At 41.2% G+C, this 27,500-nt stretch overlaps 3 protein-coding genes across 3 annotated transcripts in view; 2 read left to right on the top strand and 1 right to left on the bottom strand.

Annotated features, from left to right (window-relative positions):
* pianp (PILR alpha associated neural protein) overlaps positions 1–741 on the top strand; it is a 13,259-nt gene extending 12,518 nt beyond the window's left edge. Inside the window, exon 5 of the mRNA XM_015950256.3 lies at positions 589–741. Within this exon, the coding sequence (XP_015805742.3) occupies positions 589–610 (22 nt within the window). The 3' untranslated portion in view covers positions 611–741. The remainder of the gene's footprint in view (positions 1–588) is intronic.
* The window catches only part of cops7a (COP9 constitutive photomorphogenic homolog subunit 7A), a 23,452-nt gene extending 4,099 nt beyond the window's left edge, over positions 1–19,353 (bottom strand). Inside the window, exons 1-6 of the mRNA XM_015950253.3 lie at positions 19,256–19,353; positions 10,296–10,425; positions 6,856–6,931; positions 4,208–4,296; positions 3,319–3,521; positions 3,140–3,245 (exon numbers count right to left, since the gene is read on the bottom strand). Coding sequence (XP_015805739.1) covers positions 3,140–3,245; positions 3,319–3,521; positions 4,208–4,296; positions 6,856–6,931; positions 10,296–10,418 — 597 coding nt within the window. The 5' untranslated portion in view covers positions 10,419–10,425; positions 19,256–19,353. The remainder of the gene's footprint in view (positions 1–3,139; positions 3,246–3,318; positions 3,522–4,207; positions 4,297–6,855; positions 6,932–10,295; positions 10,426–19,255) is intronic.
* Positions 1–27,500, top strand: part of cldc1 (C-type lectin domain containing 1) — a 182,627-nt gene that overhangs the window by 146,603 nt on the left and 8,524 nt on the right. The gene's annotated exons all lie outside the window — the stretch shown is intronic.

The raw sequence follows: 27,500 nt of genomic DNA, 5'->3' as shown, positions 1-27,500 counted from the left end.
GAGCTCAGCAAACAGAAACAGGAAACTCTGGTGACAGACTCACGCATGAGCCTGAATAAAGAGACATTTCTGCTCTAATCATCATAGATTCAGGCTGATCTGACTGCTCTAATTTATCATAAAACAAACCATCCATTAGGAGGTCATTAGTGCTGAGATCCACATTTAAGACTTGTTTAAAAAAAACTGCTTTAACCTGTTCCACGTGTTTCTGCACACAGACTTCACACAGTCCACCTTCTGTCCCGGCTGAAATCGGTCTGAATACAAGTCATGTCTGGATGGATTTATACGACGCAAGAGAGCTGGAACAATCAAACGTCAGCTAGGAATTTACTGTTAAATCTGGAACGAATGCTGATAACAGAGCACTGTGTGTGTGTGTGTGTGTGTGTGTGTGTGTGTGTGTGTGTGTGTGTGTGTGTGTGTGTGTGAGACTGACAGCAGCTGCCTGAAGCGTTGGCATTAGAAAATTAAAACAAATCATCCAATTTAACGTTGAGCTCACACCAACACAATGAAGACAAGATGTATTAAAAAGGTCGTTTTATTTTTTATGATAAAGACTCCAATTCTGCTTAATTACAGATGGACGCGCTTTCATCATTGATGCTGGAAAAGAAAACCTTCAAGCCAGAGCGACCAGAGGAGACGACCAAAACCAGCAGATGGAGGAAAGTAAAATACCACAGGCAGCCAGGAGCAATACAAAATACAACAATGCTGAGAAGAAAGAGACATTCAGGCTCTGAATCTTTCCTGATAAAAGGAAATCAGACTTTAAAGGGACGATAAGGAAGCTTGAGAGCCAAAACATGTATAGAAATAATAAATGTCTTCTTCATACATTCTCCTGCAATGCCCTGGTCCTGTAGAATGAGCCCTGGCATTTTTACTGTGATTGCCTGTTTTTCTGTAAAATCCCAGAAAAAGAGAGATGCTCGGGTCGAGCAGGCTGCTTCATGCGCATTCACGCTCAGGCATCGCCCGTAGCGTTTGCTATCAGTAGCTTTAGCAGCAGAGAGTGAGGCAGTGCCACTTTGTCGCTGTTCCTAACGCCTAGTGATGAACCTAGCTACATTTCTGAGGACCCTTAGCTACTTTCTGTAGAACTTTCTTCTAGATATTTCCTGCAAATTAACAACAAAATAGCCATTTTCGCTTCGAACCGTTCTTTGGTTTGACGTTGTTTCAGCTGTCATCAAGGATATAAAAGTTACAGAAACCATGAATGCTAACAGAGTTTAGCTCCCATAGTAAGATGTCTGACTCCCATGCAGGAGAGCCGGGTTCAATTCTTGGTGGGGACATAGTTTATTTAGAGTTTCTTTTTTTACATTAATGGTATATTTTTTTACAGTAATAAATGCCCAAATTTTTATTTGAGACTCGCCGAACGACATTGAATTCACAGATAAAATAGATGTGGGTTCAACTTAGGGCTGGGCGATATGGCAAAAATAGAATATCACGATTTTTCCAATATTTTATCACGATTTCGATTTTATCACGATTTTTTATCCATGAATAGCATAACTTCAATTGCGTATTAAAGAAGAGAAACATTGAATAAATAAACATTTATTCATATTAGGGATAATCAGCACAGTGCTAACACACTTATATTTTAAACTCACACCAGAGATGATAAAAGCCCTGAGAGAAACAATTACAAAAATCTGTTTTTCTCATTTTTCTAGTAACTTAACATAAATTAAAATCGTAAACATATTTAAAGTGCAAACATGTCAATTGCAAACGTATTGTGCAAACATTAACTTGTTCAAAATACTATGTAGCTCCCAGTTGCTCATGTAGTGGATAGTTAAGCTCAAATACGGCTCTGATGTGCGGCTGGACCAGAGATCGCTTGTGGTAGCAAAAAACTGCGCATTCTGAATATTTTCTGCAACAAGTCTAAATAAAGTAAAAATTTCCAGTGCAGATTGGAGACAACCCATAGAAGCACTGATTTGATCTCATTTCAGAGAAAAATAGAACAGGTTAGATGCACCTAATAAATAAAATTACTAACAAACTCAGGATTCTTTCTTTGCTTCACTGTTCTGGTGCTGAAAACATCACTAATGCGGATCAAAGGAGATACACGGATGAATGCACGTCTTATTATTTGGAAACTACATTTACTGCAGCTGGCAGAGATTGTTTCTATTGATACACGGATTTACAGAATCATTTTAAATGTTAATAGGGGAAGACTGCAGGAGGGAGCGGTAAAATACAGGGGGTCCCCAACAAAAACAAGAAACTACGAGTCTGATGAAACCCGCTGGTTTTCCATCAGGCAGTCACGGCGCAGCTCCAACGACCCAGTGACCAAGCTCAGTCCGGTACCGACACCGGCTCGGCAGAGGGTGGACGAGCCGAGGCGACGTCGTGCTCTGCTTAAGAAGCGGTGTTATTTTCCTGCTTCAGAAGAAGCGTCCAACGTGTTTTTAAGCTTTCTCCGAGACATGTCACGTCGCTAAGTTGTTAGCGCCGCGCGCTAAGGAAACCCTGCGTTCCTCTTCGGAACGAAAACCTCGTTGTCGCTCAGCCGCGGCAAAGCCATGTTTGTTCACACACAAATGAAAACAAGCGGGGCACTAATATATTACTCACTCTGATTGGTTAAGGGTCAAACAAAGGCGTGTCATTCGCCTGAGGTAAGTTCCCTTTTCATTCAGAGGCAGAAATTCAACAGCAGAGCTGTGAATCGTGATAAAACGGTCTCTCAAAAATGACAGACCGTCAGATGTGTAGATCGTAAAACGGTCTAAAATCGTCATATCGCCCAGCCCTAGTTCAACTTTCATTTGGGAACAATATTTCTAGCAAGGGAAGGGAATGATCTGAGCATGCAGGAGGACTGACCCATCTTTGTCGGCTGTGCTGAAGAGAAAGGTACAGAACCAAATTATTGAATTAGCTGCGCGTTCTCCTGTCCTCCGGGCCACACACACACAGGACTGTCTCAGCTGTTATTTTCGTTAAGGAGTGTGCACGTACAGCATGCGCGCCTCGTGCACGAGCCTACTATCGAAGCTGCCTTTACGCTTTTGGCCTGAGGGGGCAATCGCGAGCATAAAAATTCAAAACTCCGTAAAGTCCCTTTAAGCTGAAGGGATATGGAACCAACCTCTGTTTCCACTTGAACTTTGACCTTCAGCTGATTCTCTCTGTATTGGTTTGCCCTGGAGACCTGCTCCTCGATGCCACACAGGACCGCCTCACACCCTGAACACCTGAGAGCCGGAAGCAGACTGGGAGTTAGGAGACCGAGTGTGCACGTAAACATAGATGCATCTATATACTGACCACTCCTGCAGAGTGTTGATTATGTTTGGGAGCTCATTGGGACCGAGGTCACGACCTACGCTGCAGTCTACTTCCACCTGCTGGTTCCTCTGATCCAGCTTTCCCTGGATGATGTCACAGTAAACGGCCTCGATCAACAGGTCCTCCAGTTCCCGCACGTTCTTTAGCTCCAGCTGCTGCAGGAGCAGCGAGTACGGCAGGCACTGTCAAAGAAAATCCAAAACCACAAAGCTAAATAAACCCAAATCTCTATATTCTCATCACTGAGCCGATAATTTGATTGCACTGAAATGATCTGATGGAAAAATGACTGAAAATGTTCCAGTAAAAATAGTAATTAGTCGAAAACTTTGCTGCTATCAAAACGTAAAGTGTAACGATCCATTACTGGGCAATTAGAGAGTTCAAGCCAAAGACGGAAAGAGCAGTGACACAAAAAGGGGGCAGAAGTGAAAGGAGCGATGTTAATGGGAGGAGAGATAAAGCAAAAGGGAGAAAGGACAGCGTTAGCGAGGATAATGAATCAATTATTTATCGGGAGCAGAGAAAGAAAAGGGCGCGAGGAAAGGTGTCACGTTGTAGAAAACGGCAAATGAGCAATGACTCAAAAAGTAAAAAACTAGTTTCCAAGACTCATCTGTGGGTCGTGAGGTTTAAACACACCGACACAAGCCGACAGTCACAGGATGAACTCAGTCAGAATCAAACAATTAAGTCCTGTTTAAAAGCAGTGTTGTCTATAAATCAGTGATGTAGGAGCAAGCGTAATGTAAAGCCTGCAGCTACAGAAAATTTATGTTCTACAGTCTCAGAAAAAGGAGAAATCAATAGAAAATTACAGTTTAGCACTTTTATGTTAACACTGAAGGGAAAGGTAATGAACACGTACCTTGAGGTTGGAAGCCAAACTAATAATGGAAAGGTGACGGAGTTTGTTTCTTTGTGCTGGGGTCAACTCTGGAAGTGAGGCGGCTCGCTCTGAGGCAGAAAAAAGAGATGAGAATAACCAACCAAGAAGACAAAATGTGGAGAAAACATTACAAAAGTATTGTTAAAAGGTGAGATTTAATGTTAGTTTCCTGTATGACCGGTGTCAGAGCTTGGTCCGCAGAGCCGGCAGTAAGTCGGGCTCGTTCCCGGTGAGAGTTAGACACCGCCAAGGCTGCCCTTTGTCACCGATTCTGTTCATAACTTTTTTGGACAGGATTTCTAGGCGCAGCCAAGGTGCTGAGGGGATCCGTTTTGGTGGCCTGAGGATCAGGTCTGCTTTTTGCAGATGATGTGGTCCTGTTGGCTTCATCAGAACGTGAACTCTGGATTTCGCTGGAGAGGTTCGCAGCCGAGTGTGAAGGAGCTGGGATGAGAATCGGCTCCTCTAAATCCGAGATCATGGTCTTGAGTCGGGGAAGGGTAGAATACCTTCTCCTGGTCAGGGATGAGGTCCTGCCCCAAGTGGAGGAGTTTAAGTATCTCAGGATGATGTTCACCAGTGAAGGAAAGCTGGAGCAGGAGATCAATAGGCAGATTGGTGCTGCGTCTGCAGTGATGCGGGGGTTGTAGCGGTCTGTCGTGGTGAAGAGAGAGCTGAGCCAGAAGGCAAAGCTCTCGATTTACCGGTTAATCTACGTTCCTACCCTCACCTATGATCACGAGCTTTGGGTAGTGACCGAAGGAACAAGAATCACGGATACAAGTGGCTGAAATTAGTTTTCTCCGTAGGGTGGCTGGGCTTTCCCTAAAGCCGGGCGTACACTGTGCGACTTTTTCACTTTTTTGAGCCGATTTTCCACTTGTGCGAGAATCCACGACATCGGGGCGAGTTTTGCGCCGAGCGGTCGTGTAGTGTACAGGGGGTTATGAGAGGCGATTAAAACCACGTGACCAGCTACCGATCAGCAGTCGTGAGGTCGCACGGACTTCTGGCATGTTTAATATTTCGCTCGTCCCTCGTGAGGGTATCGCACTGTTGAAGCGGCGCTGCGACCCAAAAAGTATCAGAACCGCTCACGGCGCAATCCTGCATCAACACCGCTCGCTCGCCATTTCCCTAATAACACACGCTGTTCGTTTTTGTTTCTACACGTTTTTTTACACACAAAGATTGTCGAGAAAGCGTGTTTGTCGTGTTCATGTCAAATTAAACTGATCACAAAACACAGATTTACTTTCTTTATTTCGTTTTCCTCATCCAACCTCCATAAATCCCTGTGTGTCCTCCTGCAGCACTCCCGAAGGACAACAGGCAAAACAAGACAAAATAGTCTGACGTGTAAAAACTGCTATTTTTAGCATATTTTTAGGTCCGACGTGTTGCTACCAGACGTACAGTGTGAGCACATGGCTCGTGAGATCTGCTCTGCGAGGAAGTCGTACAGTTTGAGCTGAAGCTGAATGCTGCGAGTGAAAAAGTCGCACAGTGTACACCCGGCTTTAGAGATAGGGTGAGAAGCTGCGTCATCTGGGAGGGGATAGGAGTAGATCCGCTGCTCTTCCACATGGAGAGGACCCAGTTGAGGTTGGGATGCCTCCCTGGTGAGGTTTTCCAGGCACACCTTGGGATTCCTCAGAGGAGCTGGTCCAAGTGGCTGGGGAGAGGGAAGTCTGGGCGTCCCAGCTTAGGCTGCTGCCCCCGTGACAAGACCACGGATAAGCCGACAATAATGGATGGATTTAATCTAGGTTTTTGACTGTCAGTCATTAATATTATCCAGTCGTGGCCCTGCTGCATAATGTATTTATGGGTGTTTTCTGACTGTGTGTAATTAAGGGAAGAGCTTATTTAAATGTACTGCACAAACTCATTTAATTCACCTGCCCAGGCTGAAATCACGGGGGTAAAAATAGATCCTTGTCAGGTGTAAATTAGAATAAATCAGCCTTATTAGTAAATGTCACTTTGTAAGAGTCGCTTAGCAGAGGGATTAAAAGTCAAACACAACAAGGCAGTTTGATAGCTCGGAGTGTGACGTTGCACGGTGATTCTCAGATCTGCTTAGGCAGTCAAAGGACGGCGTCTGGAGGAGGATGGGAGCAGGTAGGTCTCCAGCGACCGTGTTTGCTGGTGACAGGGCTCACACTGTCCAAAGACAGCAGCTCTGACAGCTCATCAGAGGACTGCACCACACAGCCATAAGAAAACAAATAACCTCCTTAACAGCACGACCCAGAAGAGAGACGAGAAACAAGCCGTGCTACGCCATTTCTCTAAGCTACTGGTTAGTGTTCGACATTTAATTAAACATAATCATTATTTTTCTTGTGATGGTTCACAGAGGGAAAATTAAACCACAAGCAATTAGTTTATCATCCATTTGTGCCCGTGGTCATGAGACAAGCGCCATCAGAAAATGAAGAACACTTGGAGAAAAGTTATGACGGCAATTTCATCCGTTAATAAAGTGTCTGCCGTGTCTTACGTGAGATTGTTCAAAGCCTTTGTGTTACGGCGCCTGCCTCGCAGCAAAGACATACAGCCCAATAAAAGAGTCGCAAGGCTATACTCTATTACTTATTTACATAGTGCTGCCACTGCAGTACCTTTGTAGTCGCAGTAGGTTCCATAGGCGAAGAGGTTCAGGAGCTGGTAAACCGGAGCATGCGGGCCGTTCTCCAGCTGTAGGTTGAAAGATGAAAGACATTTTATTTGGTTGCACTTCATCAACGCACACTGAGCAAGTCTGGCGAAGGGTCTCACTGCGAGGCAGAAAAGGTTAGAAAAACAAAACTAAACATGAAGAACTATTTATAAACAGCAAAAAGAGGACTGGATGAATATTAGGGCTGCACGATATTAGGAAAACCTACGATATTCGATAATGATTAATATTGCGATGACGACATTACTTGCGATAAATAAAAACTTAAAGCTTCTTTCCGGAGTATTTCTCTTATCCAATGGCACCATCTAGTGGCTGACAAGCGTATCACACAAAGCCGCTGTTCCTCTGTTTTTTTAAGATGGCGACTTCACGTTTCTGTTTATAAATGTGCTTCTGTAGCCGACAAACAGAGCTAAAGCACGTTGTTTTACGAGTATTATTCTCATGTCCTGTTGTGTTTTCATATATTTATATTTTAGAGACTTTCTTGTCCGTGAAAAAGTTCATCAACTCTGCATCAGCCGAGGTATTCCTTAAATGTGAAGCGTCTAAGCGGTAGTCTAACGCTATTGGTTAGTTCTGGTCGGCGCTCAGTTTCCTATTGCACAGAGCTCTGTGGGGCTTAGCAAAAAAAATTAAAAAGATGTATTGCTTATATCACAGTACATGATAAGATAATCACTTTTACGGATTTCTGACAAATCATACATCATTTCTGAAAGAGGAAAACTCCAGAAAGCAGCTTTAACTCAGGAACAAAAATAATCAAAAACAAAGAAATAGAAAAATCTTAAAAATGAGAAAAGCAAAAGATGTGAGGAAAGGGAAAAAGAAAAGGCAATCAGTGGATCCCAGGAAATGCTGAATCAGCAGAAAGAGCAGAACAAAGCTAACTCAGGTGTTTGCTAACCATCAAAATGAAGTGCCGTCCACCTCGGGGGCGGGCATCTGACCTATGAGAACCCACCCAATTGGCCAAATGGCTGAAGAGCTCTATTTGATTTGTTAAAAAAAATCATGCTTCTGTTTGATTGACAGAATGCATCATGTGTAGCAAACATCTGAGCTGACCATTCATTGCGATATTAATCTGTTCTTTACAATATGCATATATTCATGCTGATATCGCAATAACAATATATTGTGCAGCCCTAATGAATATGCAGGTGAAAATGAGTCTGTGTTATGAACCTCTCTGGTCAAATCACACCCAGTTTCTCTACAGCCAGATTAGAAAAGGAATTTTAATTGCTAATTGTTTTGCCTGTCAGAAAACACACCTGGGGTGTGCTTGAGTCCCACCAGACACGGGAAATGTCTTCTTCCTGCTCCCCCCCCCCGTGTGGCCAGGTGTTTATGGGCCAAGCTGTAATTAGTCCGACTTCTATAATTGTAAACAGGATTTGACAAGTGAACAAAAAATAAAAACGATTAAGTAAATCTCCTTTTAAACTAGATCTGCTCCATCAGGAAAAATCATAATTAGCTATTATTATAAACTAATCCAAAGAAAAAGAACAAAAAGATCTATAGATGAGATAAAGCCTCCCTCGTGTTTAAAAAGCTTTTTGTTACATCAAAGCTCTTTTATTTGGAAGACGTAATTCTTAATTCAAAGCAGCATTTCGTGGGTTTCTTTAGGAGAAACAAAAGAGGATCACGTGTACGAAAACGTCCAACAGAGTGACTAAATGAACATGATGCAGATCGGCTTTTTTATTCTATTTTTATTCACTCAATTTGAAACCGACTTCTGTTTTTCTGTGAGCTAGAAATTTTATAGCCGCTTTCCTCGTATGTTTGATTTCACAATATTGTTTCCAATTTTCTCAAGTGATGCTTGTGTTCCATTTCATCACCGAGAAACCACATAAAACTCATTTAGCAAATGAGAACAAATGCAATTTCACAGTTTGGTTCAGAAAAGTGCTTCAAACCCTTGGCAAACATCACAACTGGTCTGAAATGTTCTCCGTTTCTGTTCAGATTTTCTTCCGTTTCATTCCCAAAACAGTAATTAGCAGTAACTACGGACTGAGCCAAGTTAACATATGAAATACTTTAAACGCCTGAATGTGGCGATGCTTCTAAAATCAGTGACAGATAAAAGGTTTAAGAACAAAAATAAAACAAACGTCCACATGGATAGAGTACGTAATTCATTTGTTTCAGTTTGGTTTGGTTTCCCGGGCCTTTCCACTGAACGCGCATGTGTCGCGTAAAGTGATAGACACGAGATCAGCAGCTTCCCAGACGCAAACGGCAGCAGAAGCGTTCCACGCCGCCAGTCCTGCAAAGTCACGACATCACGGGAGATTTACAAGTGCACACATGATTTCACCATCGACTTCACCAGCTCATGCAATGACTAACGACAGCACATATCCAAAAAAGGTCTGTGGTTGATTCCCTCGGCTACGGAGGTTTCACAGGTTTTGACGTATTTTTGTCTTTACTAGTTAGAGACAATGTGTAGTTTTTACCATTGGTCTCAGGAATCCTCCGTCGAAATGTTGATGAAAATTAATTGAATGATGCTCAGTGGTTGAAAACTGTTGGTGGCTTTGTAATATACAACCATAAAAATACATGGGAGCGGGTCTAAGCCTCTGGGTGATGCCATGTTTCCTTCTACGGGAGGCTGTGAGGACAAAATGTGTTTACTGACTTGTAACAAGCGGTTACTAAACTCTCGCCATTCATAAATGCTTTTTTTAAAACATCAACTCCTCACTCATTGCCAGTGATGAAAGGATGAGGTTGCACGGCGAGGTATTTTTGACCCTAATGGCCACCCGTTGGTACGGTCTTACTCTAATACAAAAATACAGCTTCCTTTGAATGATTTAGGTATTGCCAGGCAAAATACACACAGTCACTTTAAGAAACAGGAAATCTGCATGTGACTTTTATTTTGAAAGTTACTGGATGTTTTACACTGCTCGTGTTTGACTTCCTGTCTGGCCCAATATGATCTGCTGATCTTAAATCAGAGTCAGGAATGCTGGCCTTTTAATACCCACCTGTAAATGTTTTTGATTTAGATTTTTTACTTTCATCTTTATTTCGTGTTTATCTTATTATTTTTATTATTGTTAATATAATTTTTTATTATTATTATTGTGGTTTCAATGAGTGGCACTGAAATACTGTTTCCTGTCTTGGTTTACTATTTGTTTTGATGTGTATAGAGGACCCAATTGTTAACGAGATGGTGGTTTATCCTCTCAAAATATGTTAATAAATAAAAAATAAAAATAAAAAAGCTTGATGACTTTTACTCATCAATTGCAGTGAATGGGACTAAATGATTTGGTCGCCTGATCAACAGAATTTGATGCATTTGCTAATCCCATATGTTAGTAGTAGTATATTTACCTCTCTGACATTAGGCAGCTCCAGGATATCAGAGAAAACGTAGAGGCCCGGGGTCTCCAGCAGAGAGCTGACAGCCTGGGCCAGAGCAGAACCCGACAGAGACAGAAGCTGCTCCACCTCCATCTGAAGACTGGGGATACAGGTAACAAGTGATGGATGTATTAGACAAGACAAATCACAAGACAAAAAGTACCGTCTCTCATCAGCTCAGCTGTGTACGCACATCCTTTGTGATGTAAATTTCAACGTCTGTCCCTGTTCTTCTGACTGACTCTCCAGAATGTGACAGACTATGCATGCCTAGGGTCGTCACGGTGTGAAAATGTAACCTCACTGTTATTGTGATAAAAATTATCACGGTTTTCTGTATTATCGTGGTATTTTTTTAAACATGTTACATTTTCAGACAACTAAATAAACCCTGTATATCAGGAAAATATTGTCCTCAGTTTGTGTCTAAATTTAGCCTAAAATGTGTTGTTTTGTAATAATGTTGTTTATTTGTTTACATTTTTTCCCTTTAGTCTTTAAAATACCAATATTTGTCCATCACTTCTTATTTTTTGTCTGTTTGATGTCATCATTTTAAAAATATTAGATCAGATGATACTCAGTACTCAAGTAGCCTTCTAATCAGATACTTTTTTACCCTTACTTGAGTAATAAACCCTATATCAGGAAAATATTGTCCTCGGTTTGTGTCCTTCCAGTGAGCTTTGCAGATGTGGGAAAATGTCATCAGGCAGTAATCTTAGTTAAATTCATAATTATTCTCGGAGAGAGACCAACTCTTATCTGCCCCTGGGAGCCCCGTAATGCATAGCGTCATTTCAACACGGGGGTGTCCGTGACACGGTTTATATGCAGGTAGCAGCGCTGCGGCTGCTTTATATAGCGACTCGTTGCCTTCTCTCTCAACCCAAATCCTCGGATCACGCATTTTAGCTAAAACGCTAACGTTAGCTTGCCTTGCGTCAACTGTAGAGTTGTGGGTGATGGTCACGCAGATGTGTCATGAGATTTGAAGCGTTGCTGCCTTTCACAGACACTTTTTCTGCGCGTGCTGCAAACAGGATAGCCGTCTTCTATCAACTGTCCCTCAGCATTCTTCAAATATCCAAAATATGCCCGTACTTCCCACTTTGTCTTCTTTGAGGGATAATAAATGTGCTGAGCGCTGCCGTCTCCTCCTTTGGCCATTATTTCAGCTTTAGCTTCAAGAAAGTTTTGGTTGTAAACAACAATTAGGCCTGATTAGAAGGCTACTTGAGTACTGAGTATCATCTGATCTAATATTATTAAAATGATGACATCAAAAAGACATAAAAAAGAAGTTATGGGCAAATATGGGTATTTTAAAGACTAAAGGGGAAAAATGTAAACAAATAAACAACATAATTACAAAATAACACATTTTAGGCAAAATTTAGACACAAACTGAGGACAATATTTCCTGATATTCAGGGTTTATTTAGTTGTCTGAAAATGTAACACTTTTAAAAAAATACTGCGATAATACCGAAAACCGTGATAATTTTGGTCACAATAACTGTGAGGTTAAATTTTCACACCGTGACGACCCTAGGTGTGAGTGTGTGTGTGTGCATGATTGTTTGTCCTGTGTGTCTCTGTGTTGCCCTGCGATGGACTGGCTCTCTGTCCAGGGTGTACCCCGCCTGACTGCCCGTTGACCGCTGGAGATAGCCACCAAGGTGGTGGGTGATGATGATGAGGGAGGGGGAATGAGCGTGGGGTGAGCCTCCCTGTGGGGTATGGGTATGTTTACGAGGGTGTGTGTTGGTGGGGGGTTGTATTGGCAGTGGTTGGGTGGTGTACAGGGTGGGGGGTTCGTGTGCTTGTTGTGTGTGGTGGGTTGTGCAGACTCGGTGGTGGGGGTGGTTGTTGTGGCAACAATACGCCTTTTAGGTGTCCACCAGCCTGCCTAATTCATTGAAGAAGAAGAAAAACTACCAGAAATGGCGGCGTCCAACACAGCAGCTACGCGTACCAAAACATCAAACGTTTGGGAGCATTCTAGCCTGGATTCGGCGAATAAAAAGATGACCTGCATTATTTGCAAAGCAGTCCTCGCATATCATGGCAGCACCTCGGTGATGCATGAACACTTACGAGAAAGCACGTCGGACAGTTGAATGAAACAGAGTCTGACTCGCCTCGGTAAGATTTAAATAACACGAAAGCCAATACGTTTTGTTTTGGATGTACATTTATTTAAACGTATTTTTGCTTTTTTTTTAAAAAAAAGAGAAATTTAATGTTATGCCTGACTGTGCCTGAAAAAAGTATTTTAATTTTATTCATGCATTTATGTCTATACTGGCTGAGCACTGTGCCTAATTGGTGTTAGACAGGGCATTTTTATTTACTTTTAGTATGAATTGGCCTATCAGCAGCAAAATTCAATAAAATATGCATTTTCCATAGAAGTCCCCATGCTTCTTGTGTTTATTATCATTTTTCACATAATTAAAGCAATCTCATGCTAAATTTAAGAAAAATCTAATAATTATCCGATTAGTCAACTAATCGTTTCAATAGTCGGTCGACTATTAAAATTGCCGTTAGTTGCAGCCCTAATCGATAAATTACCTAAACTTCTTTTTTATTAACCCTCCCACTGTCCTAATGGGTGACCCCGCGAGGAAAGTTGACCATTGAGCAGGATTGATGGTTTATCCCTTGAGGTCCATGTGGCAGGGGTGATGTGGTGCTCACTCCTCACCCCTGCCACATGGTCCTCAAGGGATAAACCATCAACCCCAACTTTCCTCGTGGGGTCACACCCATTAGGACAGTAGGAGGGTTAAATAGGCAGTCAACAAGCCAGCTTGCTAGCACATTATCGCTGCCTACTCGACTGAAGCGTGAAACCTGATGAGTTTGTGTGAAAGCTTGGGCACAGTCGCTCCAACAATAGTAGGAACACAACCGTTTGCCCATCTTCGATATCCCAAATGGCTCATGGAGAGGAACAAGGAAATTACTGCAAACCCTTCAGACTCCACAAGCTCCAGGCAGGTACCTGTACGGCTGTCTCACAGCCAAGGCTACCTGAAGAGCAACAACACTCAGGGCAACAAGTGTAATGAGAGAGCAGAGCATGTATATTCATCAACTCATTCACAGAAAAGAAAAATGATGGAAATGGGGCTGAAGGCAAAACCAGAATAATTACCTCAGCAGTGAAATGATGCTGCCTCAAGCAAATATCTAAAAATGACAAAGAACCAGAAAACAAATACAAACGACCATCCCCTGATGTTGCCATCTCACACCAAAATATTCAACACTCTGCAGGTCTACTTCTACTTACAAACAAATATATAAATAAAACAATGACTGACATCTTTAAAGCTGCTTTCTCCCTTAAATGTCTAAACTGACAAACATCAGAGTGAGAAGGAGTTCCTTCGACTTTGTTTGGATATTTTCAGATCTTTGATCTCAGCAATTTCTGGGAAGCAAGGAAAGTAAGTATTTCAGGCGAAAGATAAAATCATCGAGATTGCATCAGGGTGGCTCCATTACCTGAGGCTACTTCCTAAAATTAATGCAAGAGAGAGTGTGAAAGCCCACTGGAGATAAAACTCATCTTCTTTGTTTTTCATTCATCTCAGCCACTGTTGATGGCACACATATAATGTATCATCATGAATCTGATGCTTTTTGATGCACACTTGCACAACTTCCACATGTCCCTCTGGATCACCATCAAAGAGGGCCAAAGAGCATATTCCCAGGCAAGCCGAACAGATGATCAAACATGTGTTGCAGGTAAGTAAATTAACCCACATCCCACGGTGTGTTTCAGCAGCAGTCTCAGAAAACTCGAGGTGTTTTTAAAAGGTAATCTCTGAGACTGATGCTTTTGCATTGGGTTTAGTTCTACTCATTTAAAAGGAAAAAAGTAGATGCACAATTTTGAAAAATGTATGAATTTAGCAGATTTCCTTACGACAAGGAAAAATGGGTAATGTTCCCAACACATCCTATGAATTAAATTCAGAAGTAGGACATAAAAACAAACTAATCATTGAAAATGGGTAAGTTTTGAAGCAGCTAATGCAGTCTTTGCGATATAATCAGTTTTTAGTTTTAACTATTTCCACACACCTGACTTCAATCAGCAGCTCATCAAGCTTTTGCAATGCTTGATGAGCTGCTGCACAGGTGATTCAACCACTGAATCAAGTGTGTTGGAGCACAGAAACAACTAAAATGTGCTGGACACTGGCCCTCCAGGTCCATGCAATATACACTACTCGTTCCCCCAAAATATTAAAATCTTGTTAGAGCAAGGTTCACTGAAAACCCATTTTTACTTATTGTTTTTTAAAACAGTCACTGGGTTTGTGATGCAGGCTGAAGGTGAACATAGTCTTCTACCCCATCTCCTGCATTAGCTTCTGATAGAAAATTGACAGCGAAACTCTTGGTACAGAAAAGCCTGACAGATCTACGTCACAATGGCATCTAACAGTCATGGACTCACCCAACTTGAGTCACAATGGGGAAGGCTGTTGTTGGTTTAGCGTCCAGTAAACAGAGAACGTCTCGACTAGTAGAAGCTAACTGTTAGCAACAACAACTCCACCACACGGCACAACTCCTTCAGGCTTGTGTTATTTTTGGAGATAAAACATTGCAGAGCAGACAGAGTCAGTGGAAGAGTTGAGTTGCTGTTAGCAAATCAGAGGTGAGATGTCTAAATATCCGGAAAAAGGACCCCAAAACCTGCTGTCCTCTGCCACTTTCTCCCCTGGCTGACTTTTACGTCCTCTAACAGGTGCACCGGAGCTTTTCCCCCAGAGAACAACTTACAAGGCATTCATTCCTACTAGAGACTAGGGCTGGGCGACATGGCCTCAAATCTATATTGCGATATAATCTGAAGCATGTGTGGTAACGACATATATTGAGATATATTTTTTCCTCTGTTTATATATGTCAAAATGACATGCTTTTAAATATCCTCATGTGGCAAATATATGCCACTTGAGGCATATAGGCCCTCCTCCACCCACACCATGCTTGCAGTCACTGCCATTCTGTTGTCCCAATGTCAGCAGGGTGCACATCTTACCCCGGGTTTCCACGGGAGCCGTCAGCAGCACGTTACTGCAGCAGCACGTCTTGCTCGCGTAAGCTGCTGCTTGGCCCTTCCCACGAGACGCGAAGCAGCAGGGGAGCAGCTGTCACCGACCGAGCACGAAGTCACACGAGTGACTTCGTCAGTAAACACAACAACAAGCAGGAGAAAACTACCAAAAGGTTTGTGTTTTATGTTCTGTCCGTTTTATAATCGCCAATACGGACCTGAAAAACAAAGGAGACCGCTAGCTAGGTGATAACTTCTCACGGGGCCGCACAGTTAGTAACGTTTTTTAAAAGTAAAGCAACCGGAAGGCAGCACGTTTTTTATTCTGAAAATCTCGGGAGCTTCTCTCCATTTCCGCATCCGATTTCCTGTCTTTCCTTCCCCAAAAATGTCGAACTCGACCCGTTTCAGAGGCGTCGCGCGTAGAAAATAGAACCGGCGCGTAAAGGCCGCGACATGCTGCTCCTGAGACGCGGCCGACTCACGCTGCTGACGGCTCCAGTGGAAAAGGTTCTGTTGACCACAGCGGTTCCTATCAGCAGCTATGACGTGCTGCTGCAGTAACGTGCTGCTGACGGCTCCCGTGGAAACCCGGGATTAGGGACGTCATGTGTTATCGCGATATTGCTGTATAGCCAAAAACTATCATTACCCAATTTTATATCGTTTCTACCTTATATCGTTTATATTGCCCACCCCTACCAGAGACCACTACAAATGTATTAAAAATGAGTAAAGCTGACCTTTAATATTTCATTGGACATTGGTTTATGGTGTGTCTTCGCCATGGCAGTGTTTCACTATGCTTCTGCAATGTCACAACATTCATTTCAGCCCAGCTTTGCATTAACGTCTCACCAAGATCTTGTGGAGATAATAGGAAGAATTATCCTGGTTATCCATCCAATGTGTAAATATGTAGTTGGCCACAAGCCACTGAAACTACTCAGTCATGGGTCGGAATCCGCAGTTGTCTTACAAACTGTCTCCATACACAAATGGACAGCACTAGGACCAATCAGAGCAATGAACAATGTGACGTATTATTGCGAAGGAAATTAGTCAACGAGGCAGTCTGCCATAAACCGTCAAAGAAGAAGCAGCCAAAGCCGTTTCAAACGAGCACTGTTCCAGGGCCACTGCCATCTTTGTATTTTTTCTCCGTGTGAAAATTTTGTTTCATACTCCCAGAACCCTTCTAACAATTTGAGCTCACAGAATCGTGGCATTGTCATTTGGGAAATATGTAAAATCTAAGTGGTGCCTTTTTTGGTACAGGCAGTGATTTGAAGAGTCCTATATTATTGTTTTGTTTTCTCATTAAATAAAATTAAACTAAAATAATGTCATAATTTCAGAGTTTACACAATTTTACAAAGATCTCACTCTTGCAAATATCTCACTTGTTTCCTATGTAGGACGAAAAGGACCTCAAGCTCTACATTGAAACATTTTAGAACAAGATTTAAATGATGAAGTTTTTTAAGAACAAATCATATTAAAACTAGTTTAATAGAGAAACTACATGTGAACAGCACAAATAAGATACAGTCATTGTTAAATTTCAATAGAATAAAACTATTTATTTAAGGATATAAATCATTCTGCAGCAAAAACATTTTCTATCCAGATGTCCTGGAAGTAAAGCAGGTGTTACTTTGGCCTGCACCACCCACTAAAACAGATCTGCAGACCAACAAGCAGTTAGAACAATGAACGCAAGACAAAAATTAGCTATTTGAAGTCAACAAATTAGTAAGAAATACTAATCAGGAGTGCAGATTTATTATTAGCCCAAAGCAAAACAGTCTTCAACTGTGGATGTTTGGGGGGGAAAAGGCATAGACAAATATTATTTGCACAGACTTTATGCATAATCTAGTAAAGGAAATGGATGAAAATAAACAAAATGTGAAAGTCAGAATAATCATTTCTGACTCTGGTAACAAGTTTTAAAACTCCTGATGGCATCAATAAGAAGACCAGACTAATATAGGGAGCCTAAGTCTCCTCCCTTTCCATTCGGCTTATGGGTCCCCGCCGCTCCCCGGAAGAACGTAAAAATGAATGCAAGTCAACGGGGCTGAAAGAGCTATTTTCTAATCCACTTTGCTGTACGCGGTGGATCGCACATTGGTTTTAATGCAATTTAAACAAAAACTAATGATGGGTGTTTCGACCACGCCAGTCAACGTACTTTGAGATTTATCAGCTTGTAAATGTTCGTAATTAGCACGACTACATCGGCACACATATGTCACATAAGTCACCACATAATCTCCTCTCCCCCTAGCGTTGCTGCTACTTCCCAAATGGCCAGATTGATGGTGGTTCTTTCCTCATGTGGGAAGGATTTGAAGTTTGCTGAACTTACATTAACACGGTTTTTCTCCGTGTCTGGTTCGATGACGTCTCTTTTTTGAAGCGCATTTGTAGTCCTGGACTTATTTTCACACAAAACCTAAAATAGAATTTCCCCTCGTTTGAAAATAAGCATTTTCTTGGTATCAAAATGTGTCTTTAAAATTCATGATCATATGTGAAATCCATGGCACATAACAAGCTGAACTAGAAAATAACGTTTTTAGCCCCACTGACTCGCATTCATGTTTTCATTCTTCCGCGGACCCAAGGTCCGGAAATAGACAGGCGTGACCTAGGCTCCTTATTGAATTTTTTTTAACCTCTAATTGTTCTGTCAACTTCAGCAGCAACTTTTTCTTTCTTAAAGCTGTGGGTTTAAAGTATAGAAATACATGTTCTTGGTTGTTGGACTATTTCCATTACAGTAGTAATAAATAAATACGTGAATAATACCCTAAAATTCACCCTGAGTAGCTTGGCCTGGAGAGAAACAAATGAAAATCAAGATGACTATTAAAGATAAATGTATTAGTGAATAAGCCAACTACAGCAAAAAAATTCAAACATCCAGCTTGTAGAAAAAACTGCCATGGGAATTACTTGCAGGAGTGTGGACCTGGCATGAATGATACTTGTTGCTCTGTATTAGTGCCTTGAAATGCCTTGTTTACTATTTAAATAAACCGAATTACTTTAAATAGCATGCAATACGTTTACATTTTTTAAATAATTAACATTACAACCAACGCACTACAAATTAGCTGTTTGTGATAATTCTGTGACGCAGGCTCAAAAACAAAACTGACAGCCTACCTTACAGATGTCATCTGCCACTCATACTCAGCTATTGAACATAAAAATACAACTCAAAATCCATTCATTCTTAACCTTAGTTTGGACAATACATTTTAATACAAATGTATTATTTCTCACGATATTTTAATGTTTTGTTTTTGTTGCCACTTTTTCTGAAGCATTCTTTATTCTGTGAAGCACATTAATCAACTAACTGTTTTACAAAATTAACTTAGACTTGACTTGATATAAAATAAGTATTTTTATTATTTGAAGCGTACATTGCAACCTAAAACAATACACCAGCCGTTTATTTCGTTAGCTACACTGCAAAATAAACCGGCACATTGAGCTAACTGCCTTATCTGTTAACAACACTAATGCAGACAATATAACTGTGCTGAACTTAGAACGCATCCCGTCTGCTGCAGATTCTTGACGCTTTTAACTTGTTATTCGTATTCACATTCGCGTTAGCGGTTTTCAAGCTTAATAACGTGCCATGCTAGCTAGGTTGCTAATAGCTATCGCTTGACCATTGACGTTAGGCCTTATTGCATTTTAAAGTGTTTATAACAATTGAATTGTACAGCCACCGTGCACCAATAAGCAATTAAAACAACACGGACAAATATCCTATGACAAAAGTTCTAAAATACACCTCTGTAATCATAAAGTGTACCTTGTTATATTGGTTGCTAGCAGACGATTGATCTCTCCCGAATATTTCGTTTCCGCTGTCAGGACACGCACGTCAACAAATCAGCGTCCTTTCTGATTGGATGGTTAACGAAGTAGGCGGGAAGTATTTGCTGTCAATCAGTGGATGCATCTGAAGATTAGGGGAAACAGCGCCATCTAGTGACGAACAGTGAATTTGTGTTTCTCCTGCATCTTTAGAATGAGGGTCTGCAGCTTCTTAAAAATATTGTTTTGACAATTGAGGTATATTTGTGCTCGCCTTTACAGTAAATTAAATCCTACTATTAATAACCAAGGCATTTTATATAATAAAACAAAAACAAATTAGGCATTTTATTATTCATCTGTTTTGACTTTTATTTCTACACGTCATTTTCTTCCATTTCAAACAGCTAAAAACTTCCCCCCCTCATCTTTAACTCTTTTAGTCCCATTTATTAACTTGTGCAATGAACCTGGAGCCTTGATTTGTACCAAAATCATCTCTCAAATTGTTATGAAACATATTAAGCTTCATGACCGTGCTAGCATGTTATGACTAAACAACATTTGGTCCAGACAATTTTATGCTACAACCATTTTTTACAACTCAAGTATTACACAAACTTCATGAAGGTAAGACAGGCTAATTTATCATTTTATTGGCGTGTCCTTGTCCCTTTTTCTTTTGTTCTGGTTGGGAGGAATAAAAATTTGATCCACAGCATTTCAAACACAAGTGGAGTCACAATAAAACACTTGAATTAAGATGAACCGAAAACTGCCCAAATAAATATTGTAAAATAGCTAAAAAAAAATTTCACGAGATCTTGAAACTCACATTTATACTAATGGTATCTCATTGTATTATTTAAAGTGATTGCAAGTAAAACAGCTACTATCTCCATTTCATTGCAGCGTATATAGTAGCATATTTAATAGTCACATTGAACTGACCATAAAACAAAACACAAAGACTGGTTCATTTATATGTGTAGTAAACTCAAGCATTTTTAAATGAAATAAACTGTTTTCCTGGAACAGAAAACATATTAAAGTAAAATGCATTAAAACCCACATAACCAGCAAATTAGGAAAAATAATTGCTATGCTAAAATGTCTAACAACATTACTGCTATATTGCAGCTGAATTAAACAGCATCCAGCAACGTATTTGTTCCTGTGAGCACAATGAGCATTGAACCATCCATGAGTGCCTGTCTGAGGTGGAAACTAAAATCTCTTACATGTGTCCCTTGTGGACCGGTGGATGCCTGCATCTGAGCCCCAAAGACAGAGAGCAGAGCGGTGTGATGGATAAGGTAAACTATATTAACAACGATAAATATCTCTAAAAACTTGGAAAAACAAGCTCAGATGCTGCTCAAGGTTTCGGCACAAGAACAACTGAAACATGAAAACGTAGTGTTTTTCTAAAATGTCCTTTTTTCATGTTTCTTCGTTTTGTTTACTTGATTATTTTTGTCTGCAGGTTGTGCAGCACCACAGGTAAAAACCACACAAAAGAAAAACAGAACACTAAAAAAAGCCTCAACTATTTTATGCAGGAGATGTTATTTGTGCTTCAGTGCTGCTTCGTCCGCCCATCTTCAGTCACACAGGCACACAGTTTGAACCTTTTAATACCAAACCCATTCTGATTCTTATTATTTTATTATTGTACAGGGAAGGATCCTCAGTTGCTATAGTTACAGTTGCTACAGAGAACCAATCCCACATCGAAGACATTAAAGACCAATAGTTTTGTTTTAAACACATTTTCACAAAATATTCTGTTGTGTTGTGCCAACAGAGCCTTTATTTGCATATTCTAAATTAATCCTGTATCTAAATGACGTTTTTCTAATTACAGCATGCATACCAACCACACCTCAAAGTCCTATTACTTTATCATGTTATATGCTACGTTTTGTCGTGCTGCAACACTGTTTCATCAGTTCCAGTACCAAGGAAGGTCCGAGGACCTGACATTCCTGATCTGACCACGGGAGTCTCCGACACGGTACGTAGACTCGGCAAGATGGCGTTTCATGTTACTTCCTCCTGAAGCCCTCGTGGTTCGTAGTCAAAACATCTGACACCCAGATCCGCCTGCCTCAGCTGGAGATTCTGAACTGACACACACACACACACACACACACACACACACACACACACACACACACACACACACACACACACACACACACACACACACACACACACACACACACACACACACACACACACACACACACACACACACACCAACATTCAAATCCATATGCATCCATCATATGGAGTTAGTCCTGGTGATTGTTTGAATTTATAATTATAGAAATTAAAGATTCTTAAACGATCCCAACTCTCTCTTTTCTTGTCTCTAAGTTAATACAAAGTGTTTGAATAAAACTCCCTGAAGTAAAAACAACCTCTTCTGATTATAAGGGCCCAGTTCATAGATTAATCTCTGGACGTAATAAAAGTGTAAAGAATTTATCAACTATATTCCGCTACATTTAATGGCGAGCCAGCCAGGAGGTTGTTTTTTCAACGATGAGAACGGGGGAAGGGGCTCCCGGATGTCCTGCCGGTACAGACCCAGTTGGATACATCTTGGACTCCTGGAAACAGTGGAACTTGATTTGTTTATCTCAGCTGTCTGTGGAGGACTCTGAAGACGTGTGGATATTCGTGGTGTTGGTGTCAGGTTTCCTGCTCATTGGTCTTGGAGGCTACATGGCTTACCGGAAAATTAACGAGCTGTCGAGGAATTTTGGCCTGATCCCGGAGCTCAGAGATGGTTTGCACCACGCTGTGAATTCACAGACTCACATAATTATCGAGATGATTCGTAAGCTTGGGACTTGGGACAAAAAAGATGGATGCCATCAAGGAGAGAGTGGACGAATCAGCACCGATTGGGATGGATTAACGTCCATTACTATTGGGATTTGGAGAGGTGAGGACCAGCAGACTGTAAGACAGAGAGGAAATGATCTCTGTCTGTCCCAAAAACAATTTCTAATTGGAATCTGGCGTCCTTGAGCCTGCAAGGCTCCAATGAAAACTCCCCCCTCAGAAGATATGTGGAACGTGCCGTCGCTATGGCAACTCAACTCTGCCCCCTTTCCCAGCCTGGGCAAGACTGCGGGAAGGCCGCTGAAGCATCCAGGTTCACTGCAACCCTCCAACCCTCAATGCTCCCCCCCCCATCCACACTGAGGTGACATGCGCTGCTTCATCGTGGCTGCAGGAGCTGAAGCTAGGATAGTCCCAGCCCACCACCCCACTATGGAACTAGGATTATGTTGTGTTGTCTGAAGTCTGTTGCATATCTGTCTGAGGTGGGGTTTTTTTGCAGCGCAAAGCTGCCCTCCCTGTGGAGGGTAACTCTGAAGTGCCTTTTTTCCCTCCACCTGAACCAATCCTCATGTAACCCTCTTATCTCCATTAAGGTAGTGCGACTCAGGGTTGCAAATGACCACAGCCACCAATTCTTGTCATGTGTCTTGCCCATGTATGTCTGATCTGAATTGTGTGTACTGAAACTCTAATTTCCCTCTGGGATTAATAAAGTATCTTTGATTTGATAAGAACAACACAGCGTGAACTCCAAACCGAAACATACAACCCCAGAGTGCAATGCGGCCTTGCCGGCCTATCAGTGGCAGGGCCGCCACAATATATGTAATCTTTCTTTATGCAAAAGTGACCTTTTTACTTGATGAGCTTAATCAAAATGAAAAGTAACACCAAAACAAATCCCGTACTGCTATGGAGTGAAACTCAAAATACTAACTTTTTCATTCTGCCCTCGCAAAAATACAAAAAGATATAAAAAAGAGTGACCTTGCCTGTCAAAAATCTGTTCGTTGGGAATACACACCAGACGTCTTGTTATTTTTTCTTTTTCTCTCTTGTGGAGAGCAGACTTTAACTGACCCAATTAAGAGGAACAGCAACACCTGTGCCGGTCAGCGCACCTGTCAGTTGTTGAGTTGGGTTCTTGTTCAGTTTCCTACACACACACACACACACACACACACACACACACACACACACACACACACACACACACACACACACACACACACACACACACACACACACACACACACACACACACACACACACACACACACACACACACACACACACACACACACACACACACACACACACCTGGATCTGATTTTCATCCTGTTCATTTGGCCTCTGCTGAAATGACGTCATGAAAGCATTGATTACTGACACAAGACCAGTTCCTAGGGAGGCAATAAATCACTAATTACCCATAACATCTTATTAATTTTCTTTACTGTGTGTTGTCTCATCTGACTTTGATCAGTTGTGTAACGTCCTCACATAACTTTGGATTTTCCATTGGAGCTTGCTCTAAAGCAGAAATTGAAATGTCTATCTGAGCGATTACTTCAAGATAAGCACTCTGGTCTTCACAGAAGAGTGGTCGCTGCCCTTTCAGGAATAGTAAGAAAACACATTTGAAGTTCAGTGACCCAAGTTCTCCAAACGCTCCGACTCAAGTAACACCATCTCTGGAGTGATAACCTGTAATGTCACGCTGTCACTAAGAAATTGGTGAGAAATGAAGAAATTATACATCGTGATAAAATATATATACTCTTTCTAAAAATCAAACCTGCCTCAGTCTTGTAGAAAGTCTGCAGAAAAACTGCTCCGTGTAATAAAAACCACAAAAAGCATCACTAAGTATTTGTTTGGAACTGAGAATTAAAATGCAATTTTTGATTTCCTTTAATTGTCATGTTAAGGGTTTCACCTTGATTTACGGGCGACGTTTCAGTGTGAATAACAAATTAGTCAGAGTTCAAGTGAATAAGAAAAGAGGAAATAAGATGATCTATATGAAAGTATTCATTTTTCATTTCCTGGTAATTTTTCAAACCACAGAGGCAAGTAAACGCACAGTTGCAGGAAATACGGTGAACTTTAGTGTCAAAGATGTCAAAGATGATATTCTGAATGTTTGTATCTTTATAAAAGTTTGCACACTGATTACTGAGAATTAAATTTAGTGATTTAAATCTTTGAATATTTTCATGACAGATTCAATTCCTTGTCTAAAAAAATTGCAGTACATCAGTAGAACTGGCAAAAGCATATAAAATAGTCCCTTTGCAGCCTAAACCCAACAGAAAGCTCATCCTTTTGGATTAAAGTGTCACTGGTTAGCATTGTAGGACCCAAATATAAAAAAAAATAAAGAATTTAATTCATGGGAACAGGCATAAAGAAATGCACAAAAACAGGACATGAGACCAGGCTGATTACTGCTAAAGCACGAGACACAACAGGTTGATCTGACACAAATGAATGAACTTAGGATGCTGAAATACTGAGAGGTGATTACAAAACAGGGACAGGTGAGCTAATGGAAAACATGCATGATTAGTGTCCAAGTTGCTACTGATATCCGTTTAAAGCTTTCACGTGTTGACCAATGGCCCAGTGGGAGATTATCACGGCCAACTTAGCCGCATCATGCAACTTGTCATTCCTGGAAAATACAAAGCACCTTTAACGTGAGGCCGAGGCTGAGGCCTTCCCTAGAGCAAGCAGGGAGGGCAAGGTAGCGCTAGCGCTGACAGCTCATCTGATACCTGTCAATCAAAATGACACTACCGTAATTATTATTTAATTCAAGCTTTGATTGGACCTAAACAAATTCACCCCCCTCAGAGTTGTCATGGTGGTAAACTTGACCTATTAATTCTACAATGTTTGTTGAACCAGGCTGTAAACTTGCTTATTTCTGCTGTGAAACTGACATCATTAACATGGAAGTCAGTGGGAACCTGCTACTTTCTGGAGCCAGCCCCTAGTGGACGAGGGGGGAACTGCCATTTTTGTCACAAGGTTGGCTTCACTTTTAGCAGGTGGAGTTGGCCCTCGGTCACAAGCCACGACTAAGGCTTGCTAACAGCACCACCCACCACCTCGAGGCAGTTCCCGTGTGTGCCTGGGTGTGAACGCAGTGACCTGCAGGTGCTCACGGTCCTCCATCGCTACACAAGTCCACGTCACAAACAATGGATTTTATAAATCATAAAGTTGTTCATGATGCTATCTCTCCAGCGCCTGTTGTGCTCATGCAGCTCCGCATCATGAAACCACCACTTCTGTGCCTCACAGTCAGGACTGTACATCATAGTCCTGACCAAGATGAATGAGCCAGACCGATATATTTAGGTGTTATGTGACCAGAAACCTTGCTTCCAGTGTCTATCTGGCTTCTTTTGTGTGTGTTCCTTTTTGGGTAAGGTTTAATTTTGCAGCTTTGCAACAATGCCCAGTATGCTGCCATCAGCACAGTTGAAGATTCCTCAACCACAGTTACTGAAGGCAGGAATTTGAAAGCAAAGCCTCATATGTGTGTAATTTTTTGGTCGGACAGCAAATTCAGAGTTTCAATCTTCAACAACTATGTCTCCATTTATTTTCTTTTATTTTTATTTTCAGTCCTGACTTTTTTCTCTTCCTTATGAATCACAATTTTCAGCTGCACTTTCTGAACAAATTTAACCTTATAGATATGATGATAAATATCAATGTAACAGAATGAAATGACTGTTTCCCCCTCCTCTGACACAGAACTAGTCTGCATGAGATATGGCCTCAAGGTCTCATGCATTTGCTTCTAACCTGCTTCTTTCCAGCTCAACAGAAGAATGAAGAATGGACTCTTTTCTTTTAATTAATCAAAGAACTCTATTTTAATAAAGCTAATCACGCAAAGTGTTAGTCAATAAATAAGATGTGACCGCTCTGTGAAATCAAAATATTAATTACTTTATTATAATCCTATAGAATATAAAGGTACTATGACTTTAAAAGTTCCAACAGGACTGATTTCACGTAGCGTTAAAAGACATGACACATTACTTTCACTGATCAAATCAGAATCTGCCAGATCTGACAATGTTTGATGGTGTTTGGTAAAGTCTGTCAACTTTTCATTCGACCATAAACCATAACATCCGAAGTATAAAACTATGCCACGTCATCTTTAACAGGAGTTCAAAGCATTCTAGAGAAGTTGTGTTGTCAGAGTGGCCAATCCGTAACTCTAATCTTCAACCGAACGAACCAACAACAAGCTGGAAAATTTGTTGCTGTTCCAACTGCTGCAACGGTTCCTTTCAGAATAAAAGCTGAACCATCAAGACCCAGGTTTGGGTCTCACAAGACGCCAATAAAAATGTCGTGACCCGGGAGTATCTCAAGACTGGTGGTCGGCTGCCGTGGCTTCTTCTACATGCTCCGGCTCCATAAGGTCAAGCTGGATCTTTACACCTCCTGATCTAGACGGGGACTTCCGCTCAGGGTATGTAGACCGACAAATGTCGTCGAATGTGTTTATGAATCTCCTAATCAAAGCTTAACGCGAAGACATCACCTCCAGTTCCCATCAGAACTAATCGCTTCTTCGGATTTGCTGGTTCTGAGCAACATTACACCTCACCCCATTCACCGTCTCATCCACCTTAGTTACACCATACATTTAGTGTTTAAAGTTAGTCTAGTTTAATTTGTTTAGTAATAAAATTCTTAAACTTTTAAACTAGACTCTCTCTCTTCTGTCGTCTCTGAGTGAATATGAAGCTGTTATCCAATCCCTGCATTAAAAAGTTCCAATCATTTGGTTTAAAATAACCTCACAGATCCGTAAGGTGGATTTCATATTTCCTACGGAATCCCACGCCTTATGGCTTATTAAATAACATGTAATTTAAATCATTACATCAATAAATTTTAAAATTAAGTATAAAACCACATCATCTCTGTACTACAATATCTGACAGATCCAGCTGCCATTAAGCCTTTCTTCATTTTCTTTATTAAGACATCATTTGCAGATATGAAATTTGTGCCCAGTTGCTTCTGCGTGGGTGTTTGAAACAAGTGTGCGTGGCGAACGTGGCGGTCGTAATAGATCAAGTGCGTACAACCCCAATGGTGTTTGCTTTAAATGAGAGACTGTCCTCACATCCCATTATCGGGCCGAGCTGAGAGAGACTGCAGGCCCTGCAGGAGAAATATTTCACAATTATGGACTTTTGTGCTTTTTCTACTACATGACCCTCACTGGACTGGAGAGAGTGCTTTATCTTTTTTATTGCCAATTATAGGTGTCCAAAAGTGCATTGAGCTGAAATGAAAGAAGAATCTGAGCTGAATTGTGTGAGACTTGCAGACGGAGA

Source organism: Nothobranchius furzeri, chromosome 5 (assembly GCF_043380555.1).
Source record: "Nothobranchius furzeri strain GRZ-AD chromosome 5, NfurGRZ-RIMD1, whole genome shotgun sequence".
NCBI classification, from domain to species: domain Eukaryota; kingdom Metazoa; phylum Chordata; class Actinopteri; order Cyprinodontiformes; family Nothobranchiidae; genus Nothobranchius; species Nothobranchius furzeri.
The sequence above is the reverse complement of the archived record's forward strand: the minus strand, read 5'-3'. Positions and strand labels throughout refer to the sequence as shown.